Consider the following 22,256-nt stretch of genomic DNA (forward strand, 5'->3'; position numbering starts at 1 on the left):
ATGTTTTCATACTTAGATGTTAATAAAGCTGACTAAGGCTTTCTTATTATTATTATTATTACTACTACTATTTTTTGAGACGGAGTCTTACTCTGTCACCCAGGCTGGAGTGCAGTGGCACAATCTCAGCTCACTGCCGCCTCCGCCTACTGTGTTCAAGTAATTCTCCTGCCTCAACCTCCAGAGTAGCTGGGATGACAGATGCACACCACCACGCCTGGCCAATTTTTGTATTTTTAGTAGAGATGGGGTTTTCACCATGTTGGCCAGACTGGTCTCAAACTCCTGATCTCAGGTGATTCGCCTGCCTCGGCCCATACTTCTGAACTTAAAAACCCAAAGAGCTTGGACCTTATATAGTAACTCCACCTACCAAGAAAAAGGACAGATGCCACCCACCTACCTCACTGGGAAGGATCACGGCTCCGTCTCCGTCCCGGAGGACACCATCCTTCCCCACCTGGGGGAGCATGGTGAGTCTGGCCTCCTCGCTGCTGCCCGACTTGGATGCTTTCTTGTTCAGGATCCTGGCTACACCCTCCGGCTGATGGTAGCTGGCTGGGGAGAGGGGTTCTGGCTTCTTGGTGCCCTCCTCTCCTGCTGCCGAGGTGGGGCTTGGTGCCCGGCCGCACACATTACGGAAGAACTCCTGCACAATGCCATACTTGGGAGGCTCGGGCTTGGCCCGCGTCTCAGACATGCCCAGTTTCCAGACAGACTCTGTGCTCCCTGAGTGCTCCACCACACTGAAGAGGCTGGAGAGTCCATCATTGATGTTTCTCAATACAGGGCTGTCCCGCGTGGTGGTGGAGCGGGCCCAGGCCGAGCCATTCTGCTTGCCCTGGTGCAGGTTCCACAGGCTGCGGTCCTTGCTGCTATCCAGCTTGGACACAGACCGCCTCTGGAGCTTTGGCGAGCCATACTTGGGGGAGCAGCAGGGCCGCTCGATGCGTGAATGAACCTTGTCCAGGGAGGAGGAGATCTGTTTGCTGCGCACAGACATGAGTGAAGAGCTTCGGGGTGACCAGGCCTTGCCGTGGAGGCTGCTGCGGGGTGGGTCGGTCTGCAGGCCCACGCTGACCGTGCGGATGGTCTGCGTGCCCACACTGGCCAGGCCCACCGTCTGGCTGGACGTGCTCTTCACTTTCCTCTCCAGCGAGCCGGAGCGCATGGCCTGGCGCACGCAGTTGGTGATCTCCTTCATGTCATCACTCATGTTGCCTGACATTTCGAAGTCATGCAGGGCCGCTGGGAAGCTAGGCCCGGCCGCTGAGGGGCTGCTGGCTGAGCCTCCGTCCAGGCGCTGCCGTGAGAAGTTGCAGAGCCACCGACCATAGGAGCTCTCAGCCAGCCCATCAGCCTCGGCCGACTCTTTGGGCTTGGCTGTGGTGAAGAGGAAGCCGGGCTCGATAATGATCTTGCCCTCTTTGTCATGAACCACAGGGACTCCCAGGCGCCGGGCCACTGGGGGGCTATAGTAGACTCGGATGCCTGTCTTGTCGGGAGCTGTGTAGCTGCGCTGCATCTGCCTCCCTGGGGGGTCCTGGCAGGCCAGGGCACCCAGGTGGTTACAGTCCCTTGATGAGAGCCCAGGCTTCTCCTTGGTGTCTTTCTCTGGATCCCCAGGCTCAGAATTCACAAAGCCAAAAGCAGGGTTGTTAGGCAGCTTCTTGCCCTGGGCGTCTCCGCCAGCAAGATAAGGGGAACAGTCGAGCAAACTTTCAAACTCAGACATGGAGGAAACAGATTTAGTTCTGCAAAGGGCAGAGGAGGAAACATGGTTATTAGTGGAAATAACACTGAGGACACACTCTGGTCTACCACCCTGGTCTGTGTGCTGCGCAAGGGCAGAGACCAGGACTGTCTTGTTCACCTCTTGTAGAAGATGTTGTTGGTGCCCAGCTCCACATTCTGTCTGCATTTTCTTTCTTTCTTTCTTTTTTTTTTTTTTTTCCCAAACAGGTCTTGAAATGTCACCCAGGCTGGAATGCAGTGGTGCAATCACAGCTCACTGCAGCCTTAAACTTCTGGGCTCGAGTGATCCTCCCATTTCAGCTTCCAGAGCAGCTGGGACTACAGAGGTACACTACCACATCTGGCTAATTTTTTTTTTTTTATTTGAGACAGAGTCTCGTTCTATCACCCAGGCTGGAGTGCAGTGGCATGATCTCGGCTCATTACAACTTCCACCCTCCGGGTTCAAGCGATTCTCCTGTCTCAGACTCCGGAGCAGATGAAATTACAGGCGTGCGCCACCACGTCTGGCTAATTTTTATATTTTTAGTAGAGGCGGGGTTTCTCCATGTTGGCCAGGCTGGTCTGGAACTCCTGACGTCAGGTGATCCACCTGCCTCAGCCTCCCAAAGTGCTGGGATTACAGACATGAGCCACCAAGCCCAGCCTAATGCCTGGCTAATTTTTAAAAAATGTTTTGTAGAGATGGGGGTCTCCCTATGTTGCCCAGGCTGGTCTCAAACTCCTGGCCTCAAGCAGTCTTCCTGCCTCTGCCTCTCAAAATGCTGGGAATACAGGCATGAGCCACTGCACCTGGCCTCTCTCTGCACTTTCACCTATACACCTAAAACTGCATACTCTGAACTGCGTGCTCCACCATTCTCTACCTGATGGCTTTTTTCCTGCCTGTGGGATCATACTTGGCTGTCCTCCACATAGAAGAAGCTAGACCCAGCACTTTGGGATGCTGAGGCAGGCAGATCACCTGAGGTCAGGAATTTGAGACCAGCCTGACCAAGATGGTGAAACCCTGTCTCTTACTAAAAATACAAAAATTAGCCAAGCGTGGTGGCGTGTGCCTGTAACCCCATCTACTCAGGAGGCTGAGGCAGGAGAATCGCTTGAACCTGGGAGGCAGAGGTTGCAGCGAACTAAGATCGTGCCATTGTACTCCACCCTGGGAGACAGAGCAAAACTCCATTTCAAAAAAAAAAAACAACCCAAAACGAAGCTAGAAATAGCACAGAGTTAATGAGTTAATGCCCCTAAACACAGCCCTCGACAAACAATAGGTGGGATATGGTGAACAACTGCCCCAACTTCCTTGTTTCTCGGGCGGGATGACTCTAAGCTGCACATTCTACTCTGGCTCCCTGAGTTCCTCCGACAGCCTGAACTCCAGTTGCCCGTGGGATAACCTGGTTGAAGCTCCTTTTATTGGCTGCCTTCCCTTCCCTGTCTCACTTTCAAGTGTTTCCTGAAATTCTGTCCCAAATAAACCATTTGCACTTAAATCTTTGTCTCAGACTTTGCTTATGGGGGAACCCAAACTAAGACGCCATGAAGCTCCTGGCACACATATTGCCTGAATCACTGAACATGCCAGGCATATGGAAATGCATGTGTCAGACCACTCTGATTAACTCCAAGAGGCAGCTCATATCATCCCCACTAGACAGAGATGGGAAGTACTGCTCAAGGTCAAAGTCATAGAGCTAGAACTGGCAGGGTTGGCATTCAAACCTGGCCCTCTGGCTCCAGCCTGTCCTGCCTGCCTGCTTCTGGGCTGGTCTGATGGCAGCTGGGGGTTCTGCTTCCCTGACTCCTTTCCTGGGTTTCCTAACAGTGGAGACGTGGTCCTTACGGTCTTGGGGTGGGGGTTTCCTTGGCCACAGCACAGGGCTGGGCCCAAAGGATGCTGCTCACTAATCCCAGAAATGGAGGTCCATCTCGATTCTCCTCACTCCAGAGACAGGAGAAAAGAATCCCAAGAGGAGCTAAATGGTTTGCTTCCTTCCACCTGTGTTCCAGTCCCAGCCTCAAACAACACGCAGCAGCCTGGAATTCCCACTGCCCCAAGCTTTCCAGCTCCTGAGTGGTTCAGGTTCCAGAGAAACCATATCCCAATGCTCTCCCAACTCGGATGCAGGGGGTGGTGGTAGTAGGAAGAGGGCGAAGGGGCGGGGCAGGGCTGCAGCAAAAGTAGGCAGCGTGGGTGCAGGGCCCAGCAGGGAGCGAAGAGGGGTGAGGCTGTGGGGCGGGACAGAGAGGCAGAGCGGGGAACCAGGATGCAAGCACCTCTTTAACCCGTTTCCTCCAAGCTCAACTTCGGAAACAGCCTCCTTGTCGTGGATCTTCTCACTGCGTGTCTGTCAAGGAGGAGAGACAGGAAGGGTCAGTTCTGGCCACAAGAGCACTAAGGGCATGGAACGCGAGACCAGCCCGGACCTCAATGCCTGAATCTCCTCATCTGGAGAGCAGGAACGACCTCATCATTCTAGCATGGTCAGTTTCTGACTGCACTGCATCTAGCTCCCCCACCAAATGTGATCCAGGCTGGGCCAATCAGAGCTCAGCAGTGACCCACCCAAGGAAAGGGACCACTTAGAATTTAATCCAAATGTGGTGACTGCAACAAAGCATCCAGTGGCCCCTGCTCAGCTCACGGTGGGCTTGTCTTCTCCCTCCTCAACCCTACTCCCTCAGCCCAGTCCCTGGGTGTTGTCTTTTTTTTTTTTTTTTTTTGAGGCAGGAACCATGAGATACAGACTCTAGGGCTGAGGGGCCCAAGGTGCAAGGGTGTGACCTGTGAGACAGGGTTAGCAACTTCTGACACGTCCCCCACGAGCAGGGACCTTTATGGTGTAGCCAGGGGCCAAGATAACACAGCAGCAGCCGCCCCACTCACCTCCTTCCAGCTGTTGTCCTGCTTCTCCAGCTCCGAGTGCTTCAGGACCCAGGGGTCGGCAGCCTTCTGCAGCTGGACAATGGCAGAGAGGGTGGGTCGGTAACGGGCAAAGCTAATAAGCAGAACCCCGCTCTAAGCAAAGCCACTCCCCAGACTCTACTCTGCAGCCCACATAACCTACATCATGGACCGGGGGTCACCTTCTCAGTGGGTAGCAGCTCTGAGCGCGCCCCTCCGCCTGGTGGATAACAAAAGCAACTACTTGCAGACATCCTTCTAGATGTCATTATACCTAATATAGTAACAGCCATTACTATGTGAATTCATCGTACAATTCACAGAACAACTAGACCAGCTAAGCAGCAGCTACATCCCATCAGAGTGGCAAATGTAAGATCCAGGCACCCCCACTGCTCCATCCACAGTGGCCGTCATTCATGGATCCCAGCACTCTTTCCCGCTGGGCCTTGAGGGGCCTCTGCTTCCCTCCCCTCTTGGAGGTCCATTACCTCCAGGTGGCTTGTGATGGAACCCATCTCCTATGCACACATTAGTTAATTTTTTTTTTTTTTTTTGAGTCAGAGTCTTACTCTGTTTCCCAGACTGGAGCGCCGTGGTACGATCTCAGCTCACTGCAACCTCTGCCTCCCAGGTTCAAGTGATTCTCCTGCCTCAGCCTCCAGAGTAGCTGGCATTACAGGGATGCACCACCTCGCCTGGCTAATTTTTGTATTTTTAGTAGAGACGGGGTGTCACCATGTTGGCCAGGTTGGTCTTGAACTCCTGACTCAGGTGATCCGCCCGCCTCAACCTCCCAAAGTGCTGGGATTACAGGCATGAGCCACTGCGTCCGGCCGTATTAGTTAATTTAATTCTCACAGAAACTGTATATGGTAGGTGTTCCTGTGGTTATTTCCATTTGGCAGATGAGAGGATCAAGACTGAGAGAAGAGGTCGGGCAGCTGACTGAGTGAATGATCGTAACAACAGTGTAGCACTTCCCGTTGCTGGTGACTCCATCTGTACCATCTGGCACTACAACCTTCTCTGGAGGACTGCCTTGGGCAACCAGGACCCAATCACTGCCAATGACGGACAAAGACAGGGGTCCAGAAGACTGGCCCTAAAGGTAGACCCCTTGCCTTAAGGTGGACCAAACTGTGGGGTGATTTACTGTTTATACTCCTGGGCACGTCACGGGGTCAGGCCAAGGGCAGATTTCATCTGAAAGCATATCTTACATGGTTTTTTCCCCTTCCCCATCCTGGCTCCGTCCGTTAACAAATCACTTGCACACAGGGTAACCAATTCATCTTGGTTTGCCCAGGACTTTCTCAGTGTTTGTACTGAAAGTCCCATGTCCCAGAACCCTCAGTTCTACTAAAAAAAAACTAGGAGGCTACAGCTAGGACTATTCTAGTTTTAAAAGTCACAGTCTCGGGAATGCCCTCAGTCCCAGGCAAGCCGGCATGGGTTGGTCACTTTACTTGTACTTGAATCCATGTCTAGAGCTTTGCTTCTTAGAAACCCAACATGAGACAAACAGTAAGGGCAACAACGAAAATCACACTAGGCCAGGTGTGGCAGCTCGCAACTGTAATCCCAGCACTTCCGGAGGCTGAGGTGGGAGGATCACTTGAGCCTAGCAGTTTAAGATCAGCCTGGGCAACACAGGGAAACCCCATGTCTACAAAAAAAACCCACAAAAGTTGCCCGGCATGGTGGCTCACACCTGTAATCCCAGCACTTTGAGAGGTCGAGGCAGGTGGATCACCTGAGGTTGGGAGTTCAAGACCAGCCTGACCAAATGGAGAAACCCTGTCTCTACTAAAAATACAAAAAATTAGCTGGGTGTGGGGGCGCATGCCTGTAATCCCAGCTACCCGGGAAGCTGAGGCAGGAGAATCGCTTGAACCCATGAGGCAGAGGTTGCGGTGAGCCAAGATCGTGCCATTGCACTCCAGCCTGGGAAACAAGAGCGAAACTCCATCTCAAAATAAATAAGTAAATAAATATACAAAAGTTATCCAGGCATGTTAGAGTGTGCTCCCAGCTACATGAGAGGCTGAGGTGGGAAGATCACTTGGGCCTGGGAGGCAGAGCTTGCAATGAGCTGAGATGGTGCCACTGCACTCCAGCCTGGGTGACAGAACAAGACCTTGTCTCAAAACAAGGAAAGAAAGAAACTAAGAAAGGAAGAAGAAGGGAGGGAGGGAGGGAGGAAAGGGAGGGGGGAAATAACACTAACATCAATGAATAGCAATGACAGATGAAGACCACAGAATCAAACCAAGTCCCAGACAAGGGTGGGCTTAGGAAGCACTTTGATTCTTGTGGTTATCTCATTTTATTTTCCATAGCTGCCCTGAAAGATGAGAAGGTCAAGTATGGTCATCCTTATTTTACAGATGAGGCCCAGAGATCAGAGGTGACTTGACTGGGGTTGTACCTGGTGGAGCCAGGTAAGGACTGGGGACTCCTGGTCAGAAGCTCTTTCCCACCAGCCACTCTGCTACTTTCACCAGTCTGGCTTAATCGTCAGTCCAGTGTAAAGAATGCTGCTTTGGGGGATTTGGTTTAAAGTGCAGGAGGCAGAGGAATGTCAGAGAGACACAAGAGGGTGGAGCTAGAGGGCCGGCAAGTCCCTGATATGAAAACAACAGCAGGACATGGAATCTGTGCCCTGATGAGCTGACAAGACATGCCTGTGGGCTGGTATGTCCCCCAGGGATGACACGAAGCTTGTTTCATAATTTCAAAATCATTTTAGAAATATTTTGTTGTTAATAAAATAAGAAGGAATTATTCTGTTACAAACAGGAATTTGGTTTGATGGTGCAAACAGATGCATGCATCTGACCTGCTTTCCACGTGGTACCTGGATTGTTCTGGAACTTGTTAGTCATCCTGCCATCCTGCACTCCCCAAGCACAGGCTCCTAGCAGGTGTGAACCTCACAGGAGCTCTGTCCCTGCAGGAGAGTGGGCATGGCCCAGGACCAGGAACTTTCCAGATTTGGGAGTTCTGCCAGATTCTGGTCCTCTCCCTTACTCACTTTATGACCTTGGGCCAATCACTTTGCCTCAGTCTCCTCATCTGAAAAAGGGGTTTCTTGAACGTGACCTTGCAGGGCTGCTGAAGTACTGAAGAGAACATTAGGAAGAGGAAATACCTAAGATCAATAAACTCATGAAAAATGCTCACCTTCATAAGTCAGAGAAATGCAAAGTAAAGCAATGAGACAGCATTTCACACCCTAATTTGGGCAGACGTTTCAAAGGCTGGTAATCACAGGAACTGGCAAAGATAAAGCAAAAAGGGCCTTCTCGTCCTTCTAACTCTGCAGCTGGTGGGAGGGTACATGGGCAAAGCTTTTCTAGAAGGCGGCCTGGCAGTTACCATCAACTATAAATGCTTATGCCCTTGGATTTAGCAATTTCACCTCTAGGAATCTATCCTACTGAAATATTCATGCATGTGCAGAAATATATGCGTGGAGATGTTCACTGAGGCACAACTTGAACTTTTTTTTCTCTTTTTAGATACCTTCGTATCTTAAAAAAAAGTCTCACTCTGTTGCCCAGGCTGAAGTGCAGTGGCACAATCACGGCTCACTGCAGTTTTGATCTCCCGAGCTCAGGCAATCCTCCCACCTTGGCCTCCCATGTAGCTGGGACTACAGGCGCACACTGCCACATCCAGCTTCAGGTCACAACTTTCAATAGTGAAAAACTGGAAACAATCTAGATTTAATCACTGTAGATAACAAATCATAGTATCTCCACACTGGGAACACCAGGCACCAGGCACACTGAATGAGGTAGGCCTCCGTACTCTTTTGTAAACAGCTCTCCAGGAAAGAGGCAAAATATAAATAAATGGACATTACAACTTGATCAATGATTTAAAAAGAAACAGAACAAAACCCTGTAAATGTAAATTTAAATAGCAAGAAAGGCCCAGCTAGCTGAGAGGCTGAGGTAGGAGGATGGCTTGAGACCAGGAGCTCAAGCCCAGCCTGGGCTATATAGTTAAGACCTCATTTCTTAGTGTGAGCCACTGCACCCGGCCTAAAAAAACTTTCCTAATTAATAAAAAATGACAAGAAATGGAGGGAGTAGGTTGAAATATGCCTTTGTAATATTTGAACCTTATATAAAGATGAAGTCCTGGTTTATGTAATTAAAATTAAAAGTAAGGCCAGGCCGGGCGCGGTGGCTGAAGGGCCGGGTGCGGTGGCTCAAGCCTGTAATCCCAGCACTTTGGGAGGCTGAGACGGGTGGATCACGAGGTCAGGAGATCGAGACCATCCTGGCTAACACGGGGAAACTCCGTCTCTACTAAAAAATAGAAAAAACTAGCCGGGCGAGGTGGTGGGCGCCTGTAGTCCCAGCTACTCAGGAGGCTGAGGCAGGAGAATGGCGTGAACCCAGGAGGTGGAGCTTGCAGTGAGCTGAGATCCGGCCACTGCACTCCAGTCTGGGCGACAGAGCGAGACTCTGTCTCAAAAAAAAAAAAAAAAAAGTAAGGCCAGGTGCGGTGGCTCACGCCTGTAATTCCAGCACTTTGGAAGGCCGAGGTGGGCGGATCACCTGAGGTCAGGAGTTTGAGAGCAGCCTGGCCAACATGGTGAAACCCCATCTCTACTAAAAATAAAAAATTAGCCGGGTGGGGTGGCACGCGCCTGTAGTCCCAGCTACTCGGGAGGCTGAGGCAGGAGAACTGCTTGAACCCAGGAGGCAGAGGTTGCAGTGAGCCGAGATCACACCTCTGCATTCCAGCCTGGGTGACAGAGTGAGACTGTCTCAAAGAAAAAATAATAATAATAATAAATAAATTTTTTAATTAATTAAAATTAATTAAAGTAGCTGGGATTACAGACGCCCGCCACCACACCTGGCTAGTTTTTTGTATTTTTTTTTTAGTAGAGATGGGGTTTCACTGTGTTAGCCAGAATGGTCTCCATCTCCTGACCTCGTGATCTGCCTGTCTTAGCCTCCCAAAGTGCTGGGATTACAGGCTTGAGCCACCGCGCCGGGCCAATAAATTAATTTTAAAAAATAAAATAAAAGTAAGGCCGGGCATGGTGGCTCACACCTGTAATCCTAGCACTTTGGGAGGCTGAGGCGGGAGGATCACTTGAGGCCAGGAGTTCGAGAACAGCCTGGCCAACATGGTGAAACCCTATCTCTACTAAAAATGTAAAAATTAGCCGGTCATGGTAGCACACGCCTGTAATGCCAGCTACTGAGGAGGCTGAGGCACGTGAATCACTTGAACCTGGGAGGCGGAGGCTGCAGTGAGCCACGCATGCACACTGCACTCTAGTCTGGATGACAGAGTGAGACTCTGTCTCAAATAAATAAATAAGTAAATAAAAATACAAGTGAAAGAAAGAGAAAAAGTCAAAATCAAGAGTGGAGCAGAGCAGCATATGGTAGGTGGTGGCTGGCTGCATGAAGTGAACTATAATGGGGAGTGAGGGTCAATGATTGCTTTTCCTTTCCTCCTTCTTTCGATTGGAGGCCTCCCAATTTTCCCATGGGAACCACTCTTAGTTCCTCCCTCTTGGTTCCTGAGTTTGGGTAGGCTCCAGGGATGGGCACATGACCCATATCTGGCCAATCCACTGTACTTGCTAAGCTGTAAGATATGAGCAAGAAACTAACAGTGGCCATATTTGGGAATAGCTTGTTTAAGAGTAAAGCTAACACAGAGGAAAGCAGGCCTGACAGGCAGAGGCAGAGAGGAAGATCTAGTTCCCAGGGCATTCTCTAAGTGCCTGGATCCAGCGATACCCGAAGGAGATGCTGTGCCAGACCTCACTGGACGAGCACCTAGATCCAGCTATACCTGAAGGAGTTCCTGCTTCTGAATCATTTCTGTAGCAACTCTCCCTTGCGGGTGGAAGCAGCTTGGCAGGGGTGGGCCTCACCTGGCTTAGGCGGTTCTGCAGCTCCTTCACCTGCTGCTCCACCTGCTGCTTCTCACCCTGCAGCCGCTCCACCAGCTGCAGCTTCTCCTGGCTCCAGTTGCGCTCGCTGATCTGCAGCTGCCGCGTCAGCTCCATGACAGCGCTGTAGGACTCAGCCAGGAGGTGCTGCTGCTCCTCACGCTCCCTCTGTAGGGCTGCCTTCCAGTCGGGCCCTGCCCGCTCCCCAGCCCCCTTCCCCGCCTTCAGCTCCATCTGCGGAAAGAAGCAGACTGAGCAGCTGGCAGCAGGAGGCCACTCCTCTCAGCCCTCCTCTCTCCTTCCCTCCCAGGTGCCAGTAGGGGAAAAGGGGAGAGGTCCCTCAGAAGACCCCTCACCAGGGACTAACCCAGCTTAGTCCTCCCCACTCAGAACTAACTCCTAACCCCTCCACACAATAAGGGTTTGAAGAGTTCTTTCTATAAGCCAAGCTCTGCTGTGGGCTTTTCAGGTATGATGTCAGTATCCTCATGAAAACTCTGCAAGAGTACTAGTGGTCACTCCAGCAAGATGGTTTTCTTGGCCTCAGACCTCAGGGTGGCAGGAAGGGGAATGTGCAACCTTTAGACTCAGTGCCCCCCATTAATCCCCATGGGCTGGTCAGGTTCTTGGTGGGAGGAGCACCTGAAATGCCCAGGTCTTTGGGGGCAGCAGTTATAGTGGACAGTGCAGATGGAGGGAGCTGTGAGAGCTGCAGAGAGGGTTAGGAGGGGAGAGTAGTGGTCCCAGGAAGCAGCCAGGAGACTGTGAGCAGTGGGAAGAAGGTGGAATTGGGGCCAGGCACGGTGGGTCATGCCCGTACTCCCAGCATTTTGGGAGGCCGAGGCGGGCAGATCACTTGAGATCAGAAGTTCAAGACTAGCCTGGCCAACATGGTGAAACCCCATCTCTACTAAAAATACAAAAATTAGCTGGGTGTGGCGGTGTGCCATCTATAATCCCAGTTACTTTGGAGGCTGAGGCAGGAGAATCGCTTGAACCCCGGTGGCAGAGGTTGCAGTGATCCAAGATTGCACCACTGCACTCCAGCCTAGGTGACACAGTGAGATTCCATCTCAAAAAATAAATAAATAAAAAAGGAGGTGGAATTGGGGTCACAGGGAGCCAGGGGTTAGAGGTTTGGGGGAGCAAGGACCAGTCTGCCACTTATTAGCTGGGTGACCTTGGGAAATAAATTTAACTCATCTGTGCCAGTTTTGTCATCTGTCCAGCAGAGACCATCAGAGTGCCTGCCTCCCAGAGGCTGCTGCTGCCTGGGAAGAGAGTTTGCGGCAGGGGCAGGCTGGATGGAGCTGGAGCCCGAGCTGTGGGGTCAGCGCATTCTCTCTGAGTGGGAGGAAGCCCACCCTCTCACTCTTCAGGCCAAAGGAGGCGGCAAGTCACCCTCAGGCACACAGCAGACGCCAAACCCAAACCCCCAGGGCTCCTGGTTAAGGCTCCTTTGGGCACGCTGGGGAGTTGAGGGGGGCCCCCAGTTTGAGTGGAGGGAGCAAAACGGAGCCAGGCAGTGGGGGCTGAATGACTGCTTATGAGGAAAGGAAGGAGCAAATTAGGACAGCAGGCAGTGGGGGTGCGCGCCGGCCTCACCTGTGAGCCCAGGGTGCAATTCCTCACCTTCCTTCCCTTCCCCCGTGACTCCCATTCCCCACCGTTTCTGATACCCTTGCTGTGTGACTTTAGGCAAGTCTCTTGCCCTCTCTGGGCCACAGGTGAAGAAAAGGGGTTCTTATTCCTCTAGGAGCACGGCCTTGGCATCCTACTCTGATCTGACAGCTAAAGGCTTGGGTGAGAGGGGAGAGGCCTCTGAGAGGTGGGGGGTTCACCTGGGTGGTATGGCCCTTGAGCTCTGCCCGCTCTGTCTCCCAGGTAGCCTTGGCCTTAGCAAATTGTTGCTGAAGCTCCGTCAGACCACGGCGTTCATCCCGGAGCAGCCAGCACAGCTCCTTCAGGGTCACCTTCATGTCGGCCAGTGTCTTGATGTACTCATTGGGCTGCAGACAGAAGGCAAAACCTGAGTCAAGAGCCTCGGGGGGTAGGGAGGGGAATCTGGGCTCATGGGCTCAGAGAACTCACCTAGGAGTCCAGCTTGGGACTCCACGAGGCCTTGGGCAAGTCCCACGGCCTCTCTAGGTCATCTCACCCATAACATGGGAATGACAAGCCCAGCCCTGGCTACCTCCTAGGCTGACATGAGTCCCAAATCTGACACCAAGAAAAAAACCCTGCAGTTACAGTAATAATTATTCAGCCTAACTCTGAGCTGAATCATCTGGCTTCTTCAAGGCTCTGCAGCGTCTGGGCCGTGGGTCTTTCTCCTCATTCAGTATCCTCTCTGACACCCTGCAGGCCAGATGTGGGGTCTAATTCATGCAGACTCCCTCAGTTTGCCTGACTCGGTCCCAAATCTTCTCTCCTGGGCCCATGCCCTCATTTCCCATCCCTATCCCAGTTTACCGTGTGTGACCCTGGGATCCTGACCCCGCTGTTCTCTCTGACTTATGGCTTGATTTGAAGCTTCCTGACCCTAGACCACAAGGCCCCTCTTCAGGTGCCTCTAGCTTGATGTCCTTACCCTCACCATGTACCTCCCAAGCCATACTCAATACCAAAACACCTTGCCACACCTTAGCACACACAGTTCTCTTGGTCCAGAATAGTCTTTCCCCCATTCTCTATTAGGTAAACTCCTATACATCCTTCAAAACCCATCATCCATGACCCCTTCACTGTGATGCTGTCCCCTATACTGCAAAGAGAATTACTTGCTGTCTTGCCTATGACCCCACAGTCCATCATCTGGATTCTGTTACTGCCCTGGGATGACCAGGCAATAACCTTCTGCAACTCCAGTGTCCAGGAATGGGGTCAGAGAAAGCAGTAGGAATTGATCACTGAGCAGACAAAGGAATGAATGGACACAACAGGATTGAGAAGGGGCTGGAAACACACCGTGTTCTGGGTCCAGCTGTCCCCCGTGCAGGCCTTGTTATCAGAATGCTGAGCATTTATCTCCTCTTCCTCCATCAGCAGGTACAGCTCCTTCATGCTGTTCACCTGTTTTTTAAAAACCATGCTTAACTGCAGGTGGGAAGTTTTCCCAAATTTTAATTCCAACCTTGGGCACCATGTAGGTCGAGGAGCACGGCCGGACAGTCAGGCCCTCCTAGCCTCCCACGACATCTATTCTGCCCCAAAGACCAGGAAGCATCCCTGAGAGTCACTCTGAAATAACCATGTTGACAGGCTGGGTCAAGGCAGGCACTGCGGTTGAAATGAAAAGGCCACGCGCACTCCCACAATGCTACATAAGGGCGACCAAAGGTTTGGGCAGACAGAAGTGACCTTGCTGGGGGCTTGGATTTATTGCTGATGGATTCTGGGCAAGAGTCCAGGGCCAGCCAAGGAAATCAGGGACCTAGTTCAGGATGGAAATAAGGCAAAAGGGAATGAGTCATCTTCTGTGCTCAAGCAATCCTCCTGCCTCAGCCTCCCAAAACACGGGGATTATAGGTGCGAGCCACCGTGCCCAGCATGATTACGTTTATATCTCATTAATTATGCCTATTTTGGTAAATGTACATATTTCTTAATTATAGGCATATATGTTATGTAATTTTCTGTGTCTATTTTTTTTGAGACGGAGTCTCACTGTGTCACCCAGGCTGGAGTGCAATGGCATGATCTTGGCTCACTGCAACCTCTGCCTTGCAGGTTCAAGAGATTCTCCTGCTTCAGGCTCCCAAGCAGCTGGGACTACCGGTGTGCACCACCGTTCCCAGCTAATTTTTGTATTTTTAGTAGAGATGGGGTTTCACCATGTTGGCCAGGCTGATCTCTAACTCCTGACCTCAAGTGATCTGCCCACCTTAGCCTCTCGAAGTGCTGAGATTACAGGCGTGAGCCACCGCACCCGGCCAATTTTCTGTTTATACTCTATTTTTTCCTTTCCTAAAGTAAGTTTCTCTCTCTTTTACTCTAGGATATGGAAATGGCTAGAAAGCTTTTCACCAAATGTGGAGGGTTCAAGTCAGACAAACTGACTTAAAATATAGACTGTGTGGCTTGCAGGTCATTCCCTTAAACTGGGCTTCGTCCTGAGGACTGTGAGACTTCCAAACAGGTGAGAGGGCTCCTATGTTTCCAAACGTCACAGAAGAGACAGCTTCAGACAAGAGGCCCAAGGCTGATGCTCCCAGGGGTGGCCCTGTGTCAGGTACTGCAGGGCCAGGGCAGCAGGGTGTGGGCCCATGGAATGGCGGTAGGGACTCTCTGAGGCCCTGGGGAGGAGCTGGTGGCCTTCAAGAATGATGAGCTCCACTGAGATAGGGTGATGCAGGGTCTTGCTATACACTCAGGTCTAACTGTCATGCCTGGCTCCTAGGGCATCTGGGCTCCTCTAGAGTACCCTTGATGGCGTACGTGGCAACTTGAGGCATGCCAGTGCTCCCTATTTGATCTGGAAAGGGGCCTACAGACAGTAGCCTGGACGAGGAGGGCCAAGCCTGGGCTAGACTCGAGGTACCTGAACCCAAAAGGACAAGGCCAAAGTGAGCAATGTCAACTAAGATGAGTGCGACCAAGGTCTGACATCCTTGTAAGTCCCCTTCTCCTCCCTGCTGCTGTGCTGATGAGAGGAGACAGGGGCTTTGAGCAGCAGAGGGTCCTGCACAGACTGAGGCACAAATGGGCCAGGTGGGTCCTTTCTAAGCTTCATACATTCGCAAAGCTCTGCCCCCACACGTTTCCTGCCACATCCTAATACCACCTGTACTATCACCAGTGTTTTTAAGCCAGCCCACTCCCTCTTGTTATATAAACATATCTTTCGGCCGGGCATGGTGGCTCATGCCTGTAATCCCAGCACTTTGGGAGACCAAGGGGGATGGATTACTTGACGTCAGGAGTTCAAGAGACCAGCCTGGCCAACATGGAGAAAACCTGTCTTTACTAAAAATACAAAAATTAGCTGGGTGTGGTGCCACGTGCCTGTAATCCCAGCTACTCAGGAGGCTGAGGCAGAACTCCTTGAACCCGGGAGGTGGAGATTGCAGTGAGCCAAGATCGTGGCACTGCACTCCAGCCTGGGTAACGGAGTGAAACTCTGTCTCAAAAAAAAAAAAAAAAAAAAAAAAAATTCTGGGAAGGGGCCCAGGGGAGCCTCCCAGGGCACTGAATAAAAATGTATACCTGTACCTGATGCTACTACAAAACTAGATTCCTACATTCACCTCGATACTGCTGCCTCTGAGGGCTCTGTGTTAAAGACCTGCCAGCCCCAAGGATCCTTTCTGCTATTGAGGCCGTGACCAAGCGTGTCATCTTCCTCATGGTACCCCAGCAAGCACCCTCCACATGCCCAGTAAAGAGCAACGATGGCCAGGTGCGGTGGCTAACACCTGTAATCCCAGCACTTTGGGAGGCTGAGGCGGGCAGATCACATGGTCAGGAGTTCGAGACCAGCCTGGTTAATACGGTGAAACCCCATCTCTACAAAAATTAGCAGGGCATGGTGGCAGGCGCTTGTAATCCCAGCTACTCGGGAGGCTGAGGCAAGAGAATTCCTTGAACCCGGGAGACAGACAGAGATTGCAGTGAGCCAAGACTGCGCCACTGTACTCCGGCCTGGGCGACAGAGCGAGACTCCATTTCAAAAAAAAAAAAAAAAAAAAAAAAAAAAAGGAGCAACGAATGCAGGGAAGGAAGCCTGCATGCTGATGGCAGGTATGCGAGCCTAGGAGCTGTGTCAAATCCAGCTGGGCGTCCCTTCCCTGTCCCTCTCTCCCCAGCCCACACTCCCAGTCCCAGGCCCAGGCCCAATCTTACCTCGAGGAAGTCATCCCCCTCACTGGGCAAAACCTTGCCCTGCCGCCAGCGCTTGAGGAACCACCTGAGCTTCATGAAGAGCAGCAAGAAGTTGTGCTTGAACTGCTGGGACTCCTGCACCAGCATGTTCTTCTCCTGGCTCCAGAATTTCTGCTCCAGCCTCCGCTGGAGGCTCAGACTCTGCAGCTCAAACTCCCGCCTCAGGAGCGCCCTCTGCTGGTCCTCTTTCAGCTGCCAGGGGACAAGAGCTTGAGCAACTCCAGGGCCTGCCCTCTCCCCGACCCCTTTCTGGGCCCCTGGACAGGGGCAGGGAGGAAAGTCTGGGTGGTGCCTGTGAGTGATTCCTGCCGGGGATCCCACTACGCGTGGCGCAGTCTATTCAGATGAGCACCGCCCTCTGCTACTGCAGCCACAGTGACACATCACTGAAGGAGCTGGGATTTGACCCTGGCTCTGACTAAAAAGCTATGACATCATATATTGAGCACCTCCTGGGAACCAAATGTCTCACGTGAACTCTTATGTTCAGTGAGGAACCTGCGAGGGTGAGCAATGATAGCAGGGAGGGGTGACGTGTGGAGAGCAAAGGGCGTGCCAGGGTTGAGGATGGCTGATGACTCGGCAACACCCTAGGAAAAAATGCAGAGTCACGGCTAACAGAGGGACCTGGATTAGAGGCCCAGCCCCACTGTGCTCTGGATGTGCAACCCTGGGCAGAGCACTCTGGCTCTCTGGGCATCAGTTTCCCCATCTGCAAAATGGTGATAAGGGAGGGCACAAGGATTAAAAGACATAATGGGTGGAAAGTGCATTGGACAGGCCCAGCACACAGAAAGGGCTTAACAAATGTTATTCCAGAACTATTATCTTGACTAGAAGCCAGGTCTGATGAGGGCACCATTTCATAAATGGGAAACTGAGGTCCTGAGAGAAAACAGGACCGGCCCCAGGTCCCACAGGCAGCCAATGATAGTCCTGTTACACAGCTAATGCACAATGGCACGTGCAGTAACATCCCAGCAGGGCAAAGGAGCTGAAGACTCAGGTTTCCCTTAATTCTTTCATTCCTTTTTTTTTTTTTTTTTGAGATCACTCTGTCACCCAGGCTAGACTGCAGTGGGACGATTTTGGCTCACTGTAACCTCTGCCTCCTGGGTTCAAGCGATTCTCTTGCCTCAGCTTCCCGAGTAGCTGGGATTAGAGGTGTGCACAAGCATGCCTGGCAAATTTTTGTATTTTTAGTAGAGGCGGGGTTTCACCATGTTGGCCAGGTTGGTCTCAAACTCCTGGCCTCAAGTGATCTGCCTGCCTCGACCTCCCAAAGTGCTGGGATTACAGGTGTGAGCCACTACGCCCAGCCTCCCCTGATATTCTTGACCTCAGAGGGCCCATAGATCCTCAAGGCCTCTGCTTCCAGCTCAAAGGGGCTGTAGGAATAGCTGCCTGGAAAGTGCTGGGCACCACGCACCTGGACCATTTTCTGGTTGAAATTGTCAGCCTCCTCCTTTCGCAGCTGCCGCTCCTGGGAGAGCTGCTCTTGCAAGCCCCGGAGGCTGTCGTGGGCCTCAGCCAGCACCAACTGCAGCTCCTTGATCTGTGGTGTGGACAGGGGACACAGATAATGAGGAGGGAGAGAGAGGAAGAAGTGGATAGAAATTGGGATCTCAGGATGACAGTGGTAGGGGAACGATGGGAAGTTGGACCCAAACTGTCCAAATACAAATCAGGCAGAATGCCTGTCCCCACCTTAGAGGGTCGTCATGATGATTAAATGAAACAGTACATATCAAATCTGGCTTTTGTTACCAGTGGAACTTGATCTTTTCTCTTTGAAATTTATCTTAATAAGGTACTGGGGAAACTAAGTTTGATTCACAAAGATGTTCATTGTTTCATTGTTTATAATTGCAATATTTTAGAAACAACTTAGATATGAAATGATGGGACTTAAAAGACGTTTAATGGATCTATACATATGTAACAATCCATTCAGGGGTACTCTTAAGGACAGTGTCCTTAATTTATGTATGTTATACTTCAACAGAAAGTAGAAAAACAAAACCAAAAAAGCTATAGACCTCCATAGAAAAACACATAAAGGACATGGACACACACTAAATGTAACCAGTGGGAACTATGTGAAGACCTTCTGACCTCCGACCTTTACCCCCCCTCCCCTCCCCTCCCCTCCTCTCCCTCCCTCCCTCCCTTCCTTCCTTCTTTCCTTCCTTCCTTCCTTCCTTCTTTCCTTCCTTCCTTCCCTTCCCTCCATACCTCTTCTCTCTCTCTCTCTCTCAATGGAGTTTTGCCAGACTAGAGCATGATCTTGGCTCACTGCAACCTCTGCCTCCCAGGTTCAAGCAATTCTCCTGCCTCAGCATCTCAAGTAACTGGGATTATAGGCGCCCGTCATCACACCTGGCTAATTTTTATATATTTTTGGTAGAGACAGGATTTTGCCATGTTGCCCAGGCTCATCTTGAACTCCTAGGCTTAAGCAATCTGCCCACCTGGGTCTTCCAAAGTGCTGAAATTACAGGTGTGAGTTACAGTGCCTGGCCCCAGAACTCCTACATAAAACATTCCTAGGTATGGCAAATGTCCCTCTGTGAAAGTAAACATTCATTATATGGTCAATAATATAATGATTTGGCAGTAGAAGGCACAGTGACTTGAGGTATATCTTCTATATCTGTTTTGCATTAAAAATTTTTGCAGGGCTACATACCATCTGCTCCTTGGCATCCTCCTTGAACTCAGTGTTCAACAGCACTGGGCAATTATCACTGCTCAATAAAGAGTGGCTGAATGAAACAAATAATTGAATGTGTGCAGGAAATTATTTTTTCTACAGTTAAGCCTATAGAATAGGCCTATTTCCTGGCAGGGCACAGTGGTTCATGCCTGTAATACCAGCACTTTGGGAGGCTGAGATGGGAGGATCACTTGAGCCCCAAGTTTGAGACCAGCCTCCTGGGCAACATGACAAAACCCTGTCTCTACTAAAAATATGAAAATTAGCTGGGCATGGTGGCACACGCCTATAGTCCCACCTCATCAGGAGGGCTGAGGCATGAGATTCATTTGAACTCAGGAAATGGAGGTTACAGTGAGCCAAGATCATACCACTGCACTCCAGACTAGATGACAGAGCAAGACTCAGTCAAAAAAAATTTTTTCTTGGAAAATGAGAACTAAGTTATCTCAGTTTTTTCTCTTTTTGCCATGGCTTCCAGGAGGCTCACTTAGAGAGTCTGATTCATCAGCTTCAAGTGAGCTTCTCCTTCCTACATAGTCATGGGCTGGCCTTCCTGGGACCACAGAGTTGTCTTCCAAGAGATGCTCAGAAAGGTGCTCAGGCTGGAAAATACACAGGACTCTGCAAGGTTCAAGGTTTCAGAGATACTCCACCCAGTCCATAAGAGCCTTTTCCTACTTCAGGCTCATTATGAAGAGCAAGGAGAAGCTCAGTAGGCTTAGAAGGGGCTCAGAACTACCCAGAATTCCCTGAGGATCAAAGAATCCTAGCAATTCGATAGCCACCATTCACTCTAACCCTCCCATGTTACCGATGGGGAAGCTGTGGCCAGAAGGTAGAAATCTGTCCACGGTCACACAGGAACACTGGCAGAACTGAGACTTGAAGTCAGGTCAAGTCTGAATCCCACAGATGTGTCATTATCATCATAATCATCCTCCTCCTCCTCATCCTCACCCAATGTGGGCCAGGCCTTAAGCTATGGCTTTTCATGTATTTAATCCTTTCAACAACCCTATGAGGCACCTTCATTCTATAGGTGAGAAAATTGAGAATCAGAGAGGTAAGATGACTTATCCAAGATCTCACAGCCAGTAAAGAGTGGATCCACAATTGAAACTCAAACTGCCTGACTATAGAGACTGCTGCCTTCCTGCTACATAAATGAGTAGTTCCATTAAATTACATAAATTGTTAAATTCCCAGTGGAATTTAATACAGAAAAAAAATAGTTTATGAAGATGAGTTTATAAGTTTCCTTGGAACACTCCATGAGAATGTCCCAAACTTCCTTATTTCCCCAAACCCATATCCTCACCAGCTAAGTGATACATGCACCACTCTGCTTTTGATAGGCCTCAGTCACTTTCCTCCTACCCAATCGCCTGCTTGCTCAGGCCTAGACCCACCTCAGAGGCATAGGAATCATTGTCTTCAGCTCGGTAAGGCCTGAAGCTCCGGCTGAGGTCAGGCTTAGAGTCCAAGTCACCAGTGCGGAAGGCCTCTCGGATCCTGGGTTCCCATTCCGGCAGGTCCCTGAAGTCAGGTGGCTGCACCCAGAGGCACAGGCAGAACAAACCAAATATCACCATGGGGAGGGGCCTGAGGGGTGCCAGAAACACCCACCCCAGGCCTCTGCGCTCCCTAAGACACTTGAACCAGCCATCTGAGGGCTAGGACCCTGGTAGATTCGCCTCTGCAACCCAGACCCAGCCCTGGCTGGGGCACTGCTGCCATTCAGTGAATGCTTGCGGAAAGGATGAATGATTAGGTCAGTGGGAAGTGATTTTGTGAATGTGTGTCTTGTGCACAACCTTCTGAGTCAGCCCCAACTGTCCTATCACATGTGTGACCTCTGTTCATCCCTCTTTCAAGAAGAACCAAGAGGGAGATAACAGAGCGGTCTATGGGCACAGTAGCACATGCCTGTAATTCCATCTACAATTTGAGGCTGCAGCAAGCTGTGATCATACCATTGCCCTCCAGCCTGGGCAACAGAGCAGGACTGTTTCTTAAAAAAAAAAAAAAAAAAAAAAAGGCAGTGTGCTTGCTTAAACAAGTAAGATGAAACTGGATCAACAGGTCTTGAGTTAAACAAATTATGGCACATATCCACTGTATAGTTGTTAAAAAGAAAGTGCTAAATCTCAGAAGGGCGCGATGGCTCACACCTGTAATCTCAGCACTTTGGGAGGCCGAGGCGGGTGGATCACCTGAGGTCAGGAGTTCAAGACCAGCCTGGCCAACATCGCGAAACCCCGTCTCTACTAAAAACACAAAAATTAGCCAGGTGTGGTGGGGCATGCCTGTAATCCCAGCTACTTGGGAGGCTGAGGCAGGATAATCACTTGAACCTGAGAGGCGGAGGTAGCAGTGAGCTGAGATCATGCCACTGCATTCCAGCCTGGGTGACAGAGTGAGACTCCGTCTCAAAAAAAAAAAAAAAAAAAAAACAAAACAAAAAAACAAAAAAAGAAAAAAGAAAGTGCTAAATTGCTCTCTTTCCCTGGAAATGAAAAGTTCCCTGCCATTGCTCTGAGGATGAAAATCAAATCTCCCCCATGCTCAGTGCAGTCCAGCTTCACGTTGTCTCTTCACTCAGCGCCCTGGACACGCCACGCTCCTTCCGCCTCTGATCTGAGCTGCGCCTTTGTACAGGCTATTTCCTCTGCTGAAAACACTGTTCCCCCAGCCATTCATCCCTCTGACCTCTGGTCAGATCAGAGGCCCTCCCTCAGCACAGGGTCTAGGTCAAGTTCCTTGTTCATAAAACCATGTACCTTTCCTTCAGATTCCTCTCTCAGTGTCTAATTGCACATTCACTGACATGATTATTTTGGGTGACTCTGCCCCACTAGATGATAAGGGCCATGAGAGGGGGAATCATATCTGTTTTTGCTAATCATGACACCTTCAGCAGTGAGCACAAGAAGTGTGTGAACAACAGACAAGCATCATAAATGAACAAACTGATACACTGTGTAAAAAATATAAGTTGTATAGTAATAATAGATATAAAACAATCTGGGTGGAAAAACAAATATATGATAAATATGTAGACA

The 22,256-nt window shown here is 50.6% G+C and overlaps 1 protein-coding gene across 1 annotated transcript in view; it reads right to left on the bottom strand.

Annotated features, from left to right (window-relative positions):
• Nucleotides 1-22,256, bottom strand: part of SOGA1 (suppressor of glucose, autophagy associated 1) — an 86,007-nt gene that overhangs the window by 14,723 nt on the left and 49,028 nt on the right. The window contains exons 6-14 of the mRNA XM_023227940.3: nucleotides 20,604-20,744; nucleotides 17,905-18,030; nucleotides 16,437-16,667; nucleotides 13,563-13,667; nucleotides 12,437-12,604; nucleotides 10,578-10,829; nucleotides 4,643-4,714; nucleotides 4,033-4,103; nucleotides 404-1,754 (exon numbers count right to left, since the gene is read on the bottom strand). Of these exons, the coding sequence (XP_023083708.1) occupies nucleotides 404-1,754; nucleotides 4,033-4,103; nucleotides 4,643-4,714; nucleotides 10,578-10,829; nucleotides 12,437-12,604; nucleotides 13,563-13,667; nucleotides 16,437-16,667; nucleotides 17,905-18,030; nucleotides 20,604-20,744 (2,517 nt within the window). The remainder of the gene's footprint in view (nucleotides 1-403; nucleotides 1,755-4,032; nucleotides 4,104-4,642; nucleotides 4,715-10,577; nucleotides 10,830-12,436; nucleotides 12,605-13,562; nucleotides 13,668-16,436; nucleotides 16,668-17,904; nucleotides 18,031-20,603; nucleotides 20,745-22,256) is intronic.

This window comes from Piliocolobus tephrosceles, chromosome 20 (genome assembly GCF_002776525.5).
Source record: "Piliocolobus tephrosceles isolate RC106 chromosome 20, ASM277652v3, whole genome shotgun sequence".
NCBI classification, from domain to species: Eukaryota; Metazoa; Chordata; class Mammalia; order Primates; family Cercopithecidae; genus Piliocolobus; species Piliocolobus tephrosceles.